General features: G+C 37.4%; 1 protein-coding gene across 1 annotated transcript in view; it reads left to right on the forward strand.

Moving 5' to 3' along the window:
• The window catches only part of ADGRV1 (adhesion G protein-coupled receptor V1), a 559,991-nt gene that overhangs the window by 195,097 nt on the left and 350,946 nt on the right, over window positions 1-13,948 (forward strand). Inside the window, exons 70-75 of the mRNA XM_042956013.1 lie at window positions 1,264-1,413; window positions 2,492-2,965; window positions 5,171-5,314; window positions 7,191-7,365; window positions 8,648-8,783; window positions 11,078-12,186. Of these exons, the coding sequence (XP_042811947.1) occupies window positions 1,264-1,413; window positions 2,492-2,965; window positions 5,171-5,314; window positions 7,191-7,365; window positions 8,648-8,783; window positions 11,078-12,186 (2,188 nt within the window). The remainder of the gene's footprint in view (window positions 1-1,263; window positions 1,414-2,491; window positions 2,966-5,170; window positions 5,315-7,190; window positions 7,366-8,647; window positions 8,784-11,077; window positions 12,187-13,948) is intronic.

Genomic DNA, 13,948 nt, shown 5'->3' on the forward strand with positions numbered 1-13,948 from the left:
CAGAATTTTGGATTTAATGAATTTATCAAAAAATGCATTTTATATTTGTTGAAACTCCATGGGCTTAAGATGTATCGAAAGTCATAAAACCAGATGAAGTCAGAATAATTCCTATGGACCAGACTTTCTGGTTATTATATTAATTCATTATATAGCTTGATTATTGGTAGTTACTTTTTAAGTGGCCTTCATGTAGTGTGATAAATACTTATTTTGCTCCCTGAGAAAATTTGGTGTTTTGGAAATATTTTTGCACTTTTAGACAGGAGCTGTTTGTTACATCATCCTAAACATTGGGTATCCTTGCTGTGAAAGTACATAAAAGTTATTAACTCAGTCACAAGGCAGATTGTGGGGAGAAAGAATGGTTATTTGTTCAATTAGCGCAATGATTGTGTTGCATCAACTCTGAATTTAGTGTATTTTATATGAATGAACCATTTAGTCCATTAGGGGTAGAAAGTGCTGGGGACCAAGGCTACTGTGAAAATGATCTAGAGAGATATTCTTTTTTTTTTTTTTAAGCTTAGAAAATAGTCTGGGGTCTGTATCAGTCAGACTTCTCCAGAAAAACAAAGAGAGAGAAAGATTGACTTAAAAAAAATGGCTCACACGTTTGTGAAGGTTGACAAGTCCAAAGTCCATAGAGCAGACTGGTAGGAAGGTTACGAAAGACTTGCAGTCGTGATCTTGAGTTTGAATTTTGTGGGACAGGTTGGCAGAATGGAAAATCAAGCAGGATTCCTAAATTGCAGTGTTGAGGCAGAATTCCTTTTCTTCTGGGAAGCTCTAGTGTTTGCTCTAAAAGCCTTCAGCTGATTGGAGGAGGCCCACTCACAATATCAAGGGTAATCTCTTTCACTCAAGTCAACCAATTGTAAATATTAATCACATCTACGAAATACTTTCACAACAAAATCTAGGCTAGTGTTTGACTGAACAATTAGACCTGGTAGAGTGAAGCAAACATGAGGCAAATCAAATCAAATTCAGGCATTGAAGTACCATCCTTCTGAGACTCTCCAAATTACAGTTTTCCAGACACTCCCATTACCCTTGGGGAATAAGAACCTACTTGTTTTAGATAACAATCAGTGTACTGAAGAAGCTTTTGAAAAATCAGGTAGCTAGGCAGATTATATTCAAGACTTATTTCTGTGTTTCTTTCGTTTCTTCAGCTTATCTGCATATTGATATGTTAGGTACTGTAATTTCATCTGTAGTTGTTATATTATTCATTCTGCTATCTTTTTCTGTTTTTAGATACAGAAGTTTGGCGATCCAAATGGGGTTGTTCAGTTTGCTCCTGAGTCTTTATCTGAGAAGACCTATTCAGAGCCGTCGGCTCTGGAAGGGCCCCTGATCATTACTTTCTTTGTCAAAAGAGTCAAGGGCATTTTTGGAGAAATTATGGTACTATTTTTCATTTGATTTTTAAATAGTGTGACAATTTGCCTAACAAACGTGATTGTGAAGAACAGAGAAACTGTATGTTATGGTAAAAATTTTAGAAGTAACATGAGTTTCAGAGAAGCCGAGAAGGTTCATTTCAGCACCTTTGGGTTCTTCAGCCAACATCAACCTCTAGCTGTTTCTCTAAACCCAGCTATACTTAGATTGAAAAGATCTTTCTCACACTTAGTCATGAAGGGTGTGACTGAATTATTTTGTATTTTCTTATTTGCTCTGATGTTTAACTTTTCCTACTTAAGTCCCTCAATGAGTTTTGTAAATTGCTTAATCTATTCTTTAGAGCTTTATTTCTCAGTATAATTTTCTCATTTACCAACTGATTTTTAAGAGGTTGCATTTGCATGTATATTGACATAGACTGTTTGGGGATGCTCTTGTAAATCATCGGGATGTTTGTCTAACAGATCAAGGTTGTTTGTTTGCTAGCAGAACATACTTTGCAGTTTCTTTATGAACTTAACTCTTTTCACATATTGGAGATTAACTGGTACTTCCTCAGTGGAAACTTTATGGTTAGGGGTACAAAAATTCTTGGAAAAGAATTTGTAATTCTTGAAATCTTGTAGATATTCCCTTTTTGTTAAAAGTGAACCCAAACAAATTCCAGTATGAAGCATCAGATTCTCTACTCGCTTTTTATCTTCAAGTATTGTCTGTGATTCAAATGCCTATCAAATACATATTCAGAACTCTAGAATGTATTTATGGAACTGCCATTCCAAAGTTAACTTTGCTTTGCTTTATCTCTTCAAATCATGTTATTATTTTAGAAGTAAAATGAGATTTTGTAATCTTGTCCTGCAAATTGCATACAATAGTCTGAAAGAGTTCATATACTTTCATGATGCTAATGTCATTCTTCCATACTTTCTAAACTGACTATTTGGAGAGTCTGGCTTTGACTATGATGCTGCACAATTCAGAGTTAGTTTTTGTATATTATGGGGGGAAATATAAAGGCTTTTGATTCAATATACTGAATTATGTGACTTTGTTGGATTATTTCCTTTTATTTTAGGTTTACTGGGAAATAAGCAGTGTGTTTGACATTACTGGAGACTTTCTTTCTACAAAAGGATTTTTCACTATTGCTGATGGAGAGAGTGAAGTGAGATTTGATGTTCATTTGCTGCCAGATGATATACCTGAGATTGAAGAAGATTATGTGATCCAGCTTGTTTCTGTAGAGGGAGGAGCAGAACTGGATCCAGAGAAATGCATCACACAGTTCTCTGTTTCTGCAAATGATGACCCACATGGAGTATTTGCTCTGTATTCAGATTACCAGTCAATCCTTGTAGGGCAAAACCTTAGTAGATTCATCCAAATTAATGTAACCCGGCTTGCTGGAACATTTGGAGACGTGGCTGTTGGTTTTCGGATCTCTTCTGACCAAAAGGAGCAGCTAGTTGTTAGTGAAAATTCAGAGAGGCAGCTGGTGGTCAAAGACGGTGCCAGATATAAAGTGGACCTGGTGCCAGTGAGGAGTCAGGTTTGTAGCATTTCTTCAGTTTCCTGACCATTTCAAGGAGAGGCCTGGCTTATCTCGTTTTCAGCTTAAAATCTTACTGAGATATTTAAATATAACCATAAAAAAATACCATAAAAATGCATAATAATTATTGGATGAGACATGTGCAGTTTATAAATGAATTTAGTATATTCCCATTTGGTAATAACGTATTTTTGTTTAAATGCATCTGACACTTAATGCAGTACTTATTTCTAACATTCCTATAGTTCTTTGGGAAATTGACTCGATGCCCTGACCCTGTTGTATTAATTTCTAGCTTCCATTTCCTGTTTCTGAAAATTTTCCAGACTGGAATAAAGACTGCAAAGCTGGGGAAGTGGGAGATGGATGAACTTGACCAGAATATGATTGTATTAAGTCTCACTGACAAATTAGAAGAGTTTTTAAAAAAATACAGTGTGCCTAAATTATGTAACAAAACATTTTCTTATACCTATCTATGTAATATCACCTTGTGAATGCATTCAAGTTTTCATTTCTGTTAATGAACACCAGGGGACATTCCTTTAGCTTTTCTAGGAATAGCTTCCTATTATTTTATAGTGAGATTTCATTTGACAGTAAGACCTGCCACAGTGAAGATTTGATTATTCTGTTATTTTACTAAGCCATATGGATAGTACAAAACTATTCTCAGACTATGTGTAGGAAATCCAAAATAAGTGATATATATTACAGGGACTAAAAGCCTTGATCTGCCTAACTCCTAGATTGTCTCTTGTAGTGCATGGTACCTGGAACATTTTGAAGGGTGTTAGTCTTCTTTTCCTTTCACTTGAAAAGATGAATGGTATACAGTTGACCCTTGAGCAACCTGAGTTGAGCTGTGCGGGTTCACTTACATGTGGATGTGTTGCAGCAAATATAGTACAGCACTGTAAATGTTTTTTCCCTTATGATTTTCTTAAGAACATTTTCTTCTCTCCAGCTTGCTTTATTGCAAGAATACAGTAGTAATATGTGAAAACTTATCAAATATGTGTTAATTGACTGTTCATGTTATCAGTAAGGCTTCTAGTCAACAGTAGGCCATCAGTAGTTAAGTTTTGGAGAATCAAAAGTTATATGCATATTTTCTTCTTCTAACTAATATCCCAGTCTTCAAAGAGCAATGCATTATATCTAGAGCATAAGGGAAAAAGGAGACCACTGAAAAAATCTTAACCCTCGATTTCTGCACATGCCCCACCATAACGGCCCAGCCAGTGAACTGTGTGGAGGAAGGGTGCACCCCTAGAAGAGAGGTGGGAGGCACATGCTTGAAGTGAGGACACTGATTTATTTCTGTTTCCTTAGCACTTGATCTATGAGTCATATTCAGTGAGTGTCACTTTGAAAAAATGAAGATTGATTGCATGATTGAAGCATCTGTTATCCTCATGTTACATAACATTTGAAACTACTAGGGTACATATTTTGCACATTTGGAGGACTGTGGTGTATGTTTAAGTACATTATATTTAAAAGAAGAACAGACTCCACAAAAATGGTTATTTTTGCATTCAATAAAGGTGTACAGAGTTTTTAGTAATAGTCCAGATTATGAGATGACTTGGAGGCTTATCCATTATCAACAACCATGTTTCTGTGGGAAAATGCTTTGTAAATTTAAAAAAAAAATCCATTTTAGAGTAACATTAATTTTTAAATTCAGAATTTCCCTTTTTTAGTTAGATTTGAAAACTTTAAAACTTTGTAATCTAATACATTTTATTAGTAATTTTTATTTATCCAAAATATTCGGATGATCAGTACACCTACATCATTATCCGTTTTGAGTAAATCTCATTAGCTTAGTAATTATCACTCGATGGAGAAGAAGAAAGTGAGTTTTAGATGCTGACTGTTCACCAGTACGCTCTTTTATTCCTGTGGTACATGATTCCATTACTAATGTGACTTCTGTGATTGTTATCATTCTTGAGGCATTTGGACACACATGGAAGATTTGCAAATTTGTGTTTTTACACTCGATCACTCTTCACCCCATAGTCTTTGTACTTGTGATTTGTTTTATGACCTGAGGGAAAAGACATATATTGATGAAACTGTATGCAAGGACCGTGAGATGTTGTGCTAATGACTCCTGTCAAATGTCAGTATTTTTCTCTGAAAATTATTTTTTATACTACTAAAGAAGTCATTGATACTGATTGTTTATAGGTCTTCTTATCCCTGGGCTCTAATTTCACCTTGCAACTGCTGACTGTGATGCTTGTCAGTGGGCGTTTCTACGGCATGCCAAAAATTCTCCAGGAAGCAAAATCCACTGTCCTTCCTGTCCCTGAGAAAGCCGCCAATTCTCAGGTAATGAGTCCAGGGTGTGTAACCGTCGTAGAACCACTAGAGGGCAGCTTTCACAGGAAGGATTAAAAAGATTCTTAGACCTAAAATTGCTCAAGATTCATTATTTCCTTAAATCAGTATCAAAGTAGATGCACTGATTATAGATGCATTGTATGAAAGTAATTTGCCAATTTTTGGCATTTTCCTTTTTGGAGATTTAGAAAGTTTGTGTCTCACAGAATGTGAATATAAGGATTTTTAAAATAACCGTCACCTAGAATAAAAATTTCCAGGTTTTTGTTGTTGTTGTTAGTGCATATTTCATATTGAGATATTTTATGCTAAATAATTAAAATTAGAACAAAACATCAGTTAATATTTCAGACTTTTTCATTTACTCATTGTGAATATTTTTCTTTCATTTTGAGAGCCCTTTTTATTGTGCCACGTTTGTGATGTTGGAGATAAATCGTGATAGGATCCTGTGACTTGGTTGTCCCTGCATATTTGAATCTTCTACAGGAGTTCAGTGTGGGAAAGAGTGTTTCCTAATCACTTTGTAAATTCACAGGAGAACAAAGAATAACTTGAGGGCTTTAATTCCTATGTAGGCAGATTCTGTCAGTATACGAGCAAGGCAGAGGCTGTTGTCTCTGGCTCATGGTAATGTGTGTATTTGTTAGACGGTTCCTGGGTGGCTCAGTCAGTTAAGTGTCCGACTTCAGGTCAGGTCATGATCCCATAGCTTGTGTGTTCAAGCCCTACATCACGCTCTGTGCTGACAGCTCAAAGACTGGCACCTGCTTTGGATTCTGTGTCTCCCTCTCTCTCTGCCCCTCCCCTGCTTGCTCTTTGTCTCTCTCTCTCTTGATCTCAAAAATAAGTAAATATTAAAAAAAAAGTCTGGAATATTGAAGAAAAATAAAATGGGGCAAATGAGTCTTAATATAGAACTGTCAATCATATGGTATCCCAATTTATTGGTATTGGGACCAAAAGAGGTAAACTGAGTTATCCAAATCACAGTGTGAAGCCAGGAATCTGGTTTTATTTTTACTTATTGGCCAGAAATTATTTCATCTATAAATCATTTTTAAGTCCCAGAGTTTCCTGAAAAGGTTACCCTTAAAACAAGATCTTACTTGATATGGATGAAAAAGATGATTATTTTAAAAAAATCTTTGGAGGTTTCTGGTCCTCAAAAAAATATTAAATTGAGTCAAAGAGCTGGAAAGAATCTTAATAGAAAATCTAGTGTATGGTGCTCATTTTACAAATGAAGAATTTATTATTATATCTTGGAAAGAAGTCAGATTTCAGTTCTAGATAAACCAGATTCTATAAAAACCCATGAACAAATCATTAAAATTTTTAATCTTTTGCTTTCATTTTTAACAAATTACATTTGTCTTTTTTGGGTCTTGTAAATTCAGAGGATTATATTTTGATTAAAAAAAAAGGTATAAACTATCATTGGAGTTACAAAATTGAATAAATTTCCAAATCTCAGATGTCATTTTATTTTTTTTATTTTATTTTTTTAATGTTTATTTATTTTTGAGACAGAGAGAGACAGAGCATGAATGAGGGAGGGTCAGAGAGAGAGGGAGACACAGAATCTGAAGCAGGCTCCAGGCTCTGAGCTGTCAGCACAGAGCCCAACGCGGGGCTCGAACTCACGGACTGTGAGATCATGACCTGAGCCGAAGTCGGCCGCTTAACCGACTGGGCCACCCAGGCGCCCCTCAGATGTCATTTCTTAAGCATTACTCTTGAATTGAATATTTTCAAAACAAGAAAATAGATTGTATAAACAAAGAGAAAGTTGACTTATAACTGTTTAGAAAACAGGAATGTTTAGAAAGAAATAAAATATTCTAAGCATGTTTTTTCTCAGGTTGGTTTTGAATCTACTGCTTTTCCACTCACGGACGTCACTGCGGGAACAAGCCACGTTGTGATTTCTAGGAGAGGCACATATGGCTCTCTCGTGGTTGCCTGGGTGGCTGGATATGCTCCTGGGTTAGAAATCCCCGAATTCATTGTTGTTGGCAATATGACCCCAAAATTAGGTGAGTTGTAGCTTTTCTAAGATCTGCCCTATAGGACATGGAGATGTGTAATTGGCCACTCATTTTCTTGGACTGTCGTTACTCTGGATAATGAACTGTGTTTCGTTTTTGTTTTTTTGCTTCTTAATGTTTATGTTTTAAAGAGAGAGAGCAAGCTGGGGAGGGGCAGAGAGGGGCGGGTGGGGGGGAGGGCAGAGGACCCAAAGCAGGCTCCATGCTTGCAGCAGAGACCCTGATGTGGAGCTCAAACTCATGAACCACGAGATCATGACCTGAGCCACCCAGGCACCCCTTGTTTTTTTTTAATGTTTATTTATCGATTTTGAGACAGAAAGCAAGCAGAGGAGGGGCAGAGAGGGAGAGAGAGAATCCCAAGCAGGCTCCGTGCTATCAGTGTGGAGCCTGACCTGGCTCTACCACACAAACCACGAGATCGTGACCTGAGCTGAAACCAAGAGTTGGACACTCAACTGCCTGAGCCACCCCAGCGCCCTGAACCATTTTTCTTTTCTCTTTATTTTTCTTTTTTTAAGTTTATTCATTTATTTTGAGAGAGAGACAGTGTGGGTAAGGAAGTGGCAGAGAGAGAGAGAGAGAGAGAGAGAGAGAGAGACACTCCCAATCAGGCACTGCACTGTCAGTGGGGTTCAAACTCACAAACCCTGAGATAATTAATGACCTGTGCTTAAGTCGGATGCTTAACTGACTGAGCCTCCCAGGTGCCCCACCATTTGTTTTCTAATACACTGCTTTCATATTTGAGTGATCAGAGTTGGTAAAAATGAGAAACTTTATTCAATCAAAATAAAAACTTCATACCTCACCTGGAAATAGTGGTCACTAAGCAGATGATTCTGTCGATATATTAGTTTATTAAAAGTAGTTCTAAAAACTTAATGTGCCTGTATAATATTAAAAAAAGGTAGAACTTTGTATTCATTTATGTGTTCACCTGAATATTTCTCACAATAGAGTGGCTGTTGCTTCATTTTCTTTCTTTCTTTTTTAATTATAACGTTAGCTCTGTGAGGGTCACTGAGACCTAAATGTTAGATGATGTGACCTCTACCATGCGGAACAGACAGGGATTGAAGGCAGAACTTGTGGCGTAATGACCTTTCTCTAAGTTTACTTCCCCTTCTGCCTTTTTAAATGTTTTAACCTTTTGTAGACTGTCACAGAATTTTGGAAAAGACAGTATTTTACTGCATTTTTAAGAGTTGTATCCCAGTGTAAGAACTCATAAATAATACCCTGATACTCTTGTCCTCTTCCCTCCCAGGGAGCCTTTCATTTTCTCATGGAGAACAAAGTAAAGGAGTCTTGCTGTGGACATTTCCCAGTCCTGGTCGTCCAGAGGCCTTTGTTATTCACCTCTCTGGGGTGCAGAGCAGTGCCCCTGGTGGGGCTCAACTTCGGTAAGATCCTCAACCAGCAAAACAAAGAGAATTTTCAACCCAATTCTCAACCAGTAAAATCTCTGAGGAACAGTGTGGAATTTAGCAGTTGAAACAGAAGAAGACACAAGGATCACTTTCCTTGAAGCAAATGTGAGAACAGTTTTAGTGTAGAGCAACACATGGCCTGCATGCCAAAGATGCCACAGAGGGAGGCTGACTTTCCTAGAGTCACCGCCCTCTGCTTGCTTTGAAGAGAGTTCTTCCTGTCCTCTTACTCCATAGTGTTGGCCTAGGTAACGCCTCCAACAAAAACCGTGATGGCAAATCATCTGTTATTAAAGGAGGCTGTCTCCTGAGAATTTGCCAGAAAATACCTAATTTTCCCAAGGGATTAAGAATAAGAATAGGCATAGCAGGGTTATAATGTGACTTGTACTGGTGGCTCTTTTGAGTTTAATTTAAATCAGTACATTTGCAGATAAATATGTCCCAGTCAAAAGCAATTTACTTGTCTCATACCTGCGATGGGGTTGATCAGAATAGCAGAGGGCAGACCTTTAAGGTGGACTCATGGATTTAGTCCTGGCCCTGCCACTAATTTGCTGTGTGACTTTGGGAAAGTTACTTGATCTTTCTTCTCTTCACTTTACTTACTAGGAAAATGGTGGAAAGGTGTGGGCAAAACCAGCGTGTGTTCAAGTATGTTTGTATGTATGTTTAGATTTAAGAGATCTTGGTTGGCACAATCAAATATTTAAAAAGTATCTTAAAATGTTTTTTAAATATTTAAAAAATGTTTGGCCACAGAATGTAATGCTGGGTAAGAAATTTAAATGCTTTTAACAATAACAATAGTTAACAGTTTTATAGTGCTTATGATAGGTCAGACATTGTTTTGAGATACATATTTCAGGGCACCTGGGTGGCTCAGTCGGTTAAGCGTCCGACTTCAGCTCAGGTCATGATCTCACAGTTCGTGGGTTCAAGCCCTGCTTTAGGCTCAGTGCTGGCAGCTCAGAGCCTGGAGCCTGCTTCAGATTCTGTGTCTCCCTCTCTCTTGGCCCTTCCCCCACTCACACTCTATTTCTTTCTCTCTCAAAAATAAACATTAAAAAAAGATATATTTTATAATTTGTATATATGGTGTTATATATGTCTTAATTATATTTTATATGTATGCATGTATGTTTACTATGACTTTACAACAACCATATGACATGGATACTATTATTAGTCCCATTAGATGAAGAAAGAACTCATAGATATGTAATGTACCCCCCATCACACAGCTTATAAGGTTGGGACCATAATTTGAACCCAGGCTGCCTTCTACTTTCTGAGCTCTTAACCGCTATGCTATGTGTTGAGAGATAGGTGCTTGACACTAGAGAGTGATGGGCTCTGGGGTGTCCTCCCTAAAGGATTAAAAAAACTGATTAAACAACAGGTAAAAAAAAAACAAACTATTAGCCAAAGAAATTATGTCTGTGATCTAAATTCTCTTGATGGGCCACCTGTGTTACCTCTGGCATAACCGTTAATTCACAACAAAACTCCATAAGAAAAAGCTAAAGATAAATCACTCATTTATGGATTTCTTCAAATTCACATGAAAAATTTTAGCAAAAACTGTGTGAGAGAATAGTCCCATTACTGGCCAGCTGGAAGAAGCAAGGATTTTGCATTTAATAGGGATGGCCATTTCTATTTGGTAGATAAGAAATCTGGCTGACATCCAGAGCATCCTGAGTTTTTGGCTCCCTGTGTACTTATCATAAGAGAGAGCCTCCTGTTTCAAATTCTTCAGAGAACTGCTCTGGGATAAACTAGATATACAGGCCAGAGACCTGTATGTTCTTCACTGGGCTAATAAAACTTGTCAGGGCTTGTCACCCATGATCACAGCTTCTCTTCTTACATTTCTTGTGTTCTGGTGTATTCACTAATGCGTAAATAGGGTTTTGTGGAATTTGAAAGGGCATGCCATTTTTAAGGTGCCTCTCATGAGGGGCACCTCGGTGGCTCAGTAGGTTGGGTGTCCAACTCTTGATTTCAGCTCAAGTAATGATCTCCTGGTTTGTGAGATTGAGCCCTGTATCAGGCTCTGCCCTGAAAACGTGGAGCCTGCTTGGAATTCTCTCTCCCTCTCTCTCTGTCCCTCCCCAATGCACACATGCATATGCATATGCACTCTCCCTCTCAAAATACATAAATAAGATGCCCTCATGAGAAGCACCTTAAATATTTGAAAAATGAATCTCTACAATAGTATTCCTTTTTTTCATCTGTTCTTTCATGTTGTTTTTTTCCAGATCAGGGTTCACCTTTGCTGAAATTGAACCAATGGGAGTCTTTCAATTTTCCCCTAGTTCAAGAAATGTCATCGTGTCAGAGGATACACAGATGATTAGATTATTTGTCCAAAGACTCTTTGGGTTCCACGGCGATCTTATTAAAGTTTCTTATCAGACAACTGCAGGCAGTGCAAAGCCCATGGAAGACTTTGAGCCTGTTCAGAATGGGGAACTACTTTTTGAAAAATTCCAACCTGAGGTCAATATTGAAATAATCATTATTAACGATCAGCTTCCTGAGGAAGAAGAAATGTTTTACATTAATCTTACTTCAGTAGAAATGAAAGGATTACAAAAGTTTGATGCTGATTGGAGACCACGCCTGAATCTAGATTTCAGTGTGGCATTGATCTCAATATTGGATAATGATGACCCGGCGGGAATGGATGTTTCTTTCCCTGAGACAACTGTGGCCATAGCAGTTGACACAGCTCTCATTCCTGTAGAAACTGACTTCTCAAGCACATACCCTGACACAACCACGATAAATGCTGTTCCACAGCCCTCTGAAATGGTTGCCATTGTTCCTGAGGCAACTGGTGTATCCGCCATCCCTGAGAAACTTGTCACTGTCCCTGATACATCTGCCTTGCCTGGGAAGCCCGAGGTGTCCACTGTGACTGCAAATGTTTCCATCCATGGAACATTTAGTCTTGGGCCACCTGTTGTTTATGTTGAAGAAGAGGTGAAAAATGGTACATCTAATGCTGTAGAAGTTTTGATCCGAAGAACTGGTGGGTCTACTGGCAACGTCAGCGTAACAGTTAAAACTTTTGGTGAAAGATCTTCTCAGAAGGAACCAAATGCATTGCCCTTTCATGATATCTATGGAATTTCCAACCTAACGTGGGCAACTGAAGAAGAAGATTTTGAAGAACAAACTGTTACCCTTACATTTGTAGATGGAGAAAGAGAACATAAAGTATTGGTTCAAATTTTGGATGATGATGAGCCCGAGGGGCAAGAATTCTTCTATGTGTTTCTCACAGACCCTCAAGGAGGAGCACAGATTGTGAAGGGGAAGGATGATGGTGGATTTGCAGCCTTTGCCATGGTCATTATTACAGGTATAATGGAGATAAAAATGTACTTTTGTGGTAAAAAATTTGTAATAATATTACTGTCTTAAATTTAATTTGAGAGGGTGACTTACTTGAATTGCTCATAGTTATTCATTAATCCATTGTTTTCTTGTGGCAGGAACCCATAACATGAACTCATGATATTATTCTGGGGCGCCAAGCTCGAATTTAATTGTACTGTAAATGTCACTTAGCTCAGATCTAGTTAAACAATCTATAAATTTATACTTTCACAGTATTAGGAAGACCATAAAAATGCTTAAGACCATGTTCTTCTACTGGAAAATATTTAATTTAATTATCTAAACACATGATTGCATATCCTTTTGTGAAACCTCATTCTGCATTTCTGAACCACTTTCAATAATCCATCCCCAAATCTAAGTCTCAATGCTAGGAAATTCTTTATGTTGGGAAATAGATGAAAACTCTTTTATTTTGTTCTCCTTTTGAACCATTGCAGTTTTTATAACTTCTTTACTATTGGGTATATAAATTACAATAGATTAAAAATATACTGATTTTTTAAGAGTTTCTTATACATCTTCTAAAATGTTTCAGTGATAATTGGTAGTTTTCCTCTGAAATCATACTGTGTTTCTTAAAGTTGTTTAGCTCAGCTTGTCAGTATCTTACCCTAATTAGAGTATTGACGAGGCCATCTTATGATTCTTACCTATTCTGCTCTTTTTTATAAACATTTATGAATTTTACACAGTGCTTCAGAGTTTCAGATGACACTATGATAAAATAGTGTAGTGGAAAGGAAACTAAATGTCATGGCTCCTATATTTATGGACCACATCAACCATTAATTGGGAGACTTGATGAAATCATTTAGTGTCTACTCTTTATGTTTCTATTTTATAAAAGGAAAATTTTAGAATAAACATTTTTATGTACCCCTTTAGGATTTGATGCCTCCTAGAATTTTTATTTTAGCCATTCAGTAGTAATTAAATCATAATTTTGCAATTATATAACTTCCTTTTATACCCAGCCAGAATTGTCATTTATTCCCATTCCTCTAGTTTATTGAGTATTGTAAGTTGTAATTCTGTTCACCAAGTTATTTACTGATTTTGATTCAGTTTAGGTTAATGCATCTATATTTTTCTATCAAAATTATTTTGACACTCAGTATCCTCCTCCCCCATGCTATAGGATAGATATTTAATTATAGTTATTTGAATATGACGAGGGATCCATGAAAATATTTAGCAGCTAGTGTGGCAGAGGCCCAGACCAGTCAAAATGGTTGCCAGAGGCTCCTTGATATCCTAAGCATTTCCCCAGTAGTTACTGGATTGTGGAGACATCTTGTGGCCCTGGTTACAGTGTCAGGAGAGGGTGCTTCGGGTGCTCAGAAAAGCAGCTGTGTACATGTGGAACGGAGGTGCTCCTCACTCAGTATGGCGTACCAATACCAGTGCATAGCCGTGTGGCATGCCAACACCATACTGATGTGACATACCAGTGCCTACCCATATACCAGCCCTGAGCCTAACTCACCAGGCAAACAGTCACTCAGCTGAACCTTGATGAGGTTCTCTAATGTTTATTCCCTACATAGGGTACACTGACAATACACATAGGGCAAATGATAACTCCTCACCATACCTACCTCTTACTGTCACGTGATGTAATCTATGTGACAACATCCAAAGTACATTTGCATGGTCATATACCCCAGGTTCCCTTATTTGTCTTCTTTACTCCTGGCTTTTTATTTTAAATTTTATTTAAT

This window comes from Panthera leo, chromosome A1, assembly GCF_018350215.1.
Source record: "Panthera leo isolate Ple1 chromosome A1, P.leo_Ple1_pat1.1, whole genome shotgun sequence".
In the NCBI taxonomy this organism is placed as follows: Eukaryota; Metazoa; Chordata; class Mammalia; order Carnivora; family Felidae; genus Panthera; species Panthera leo.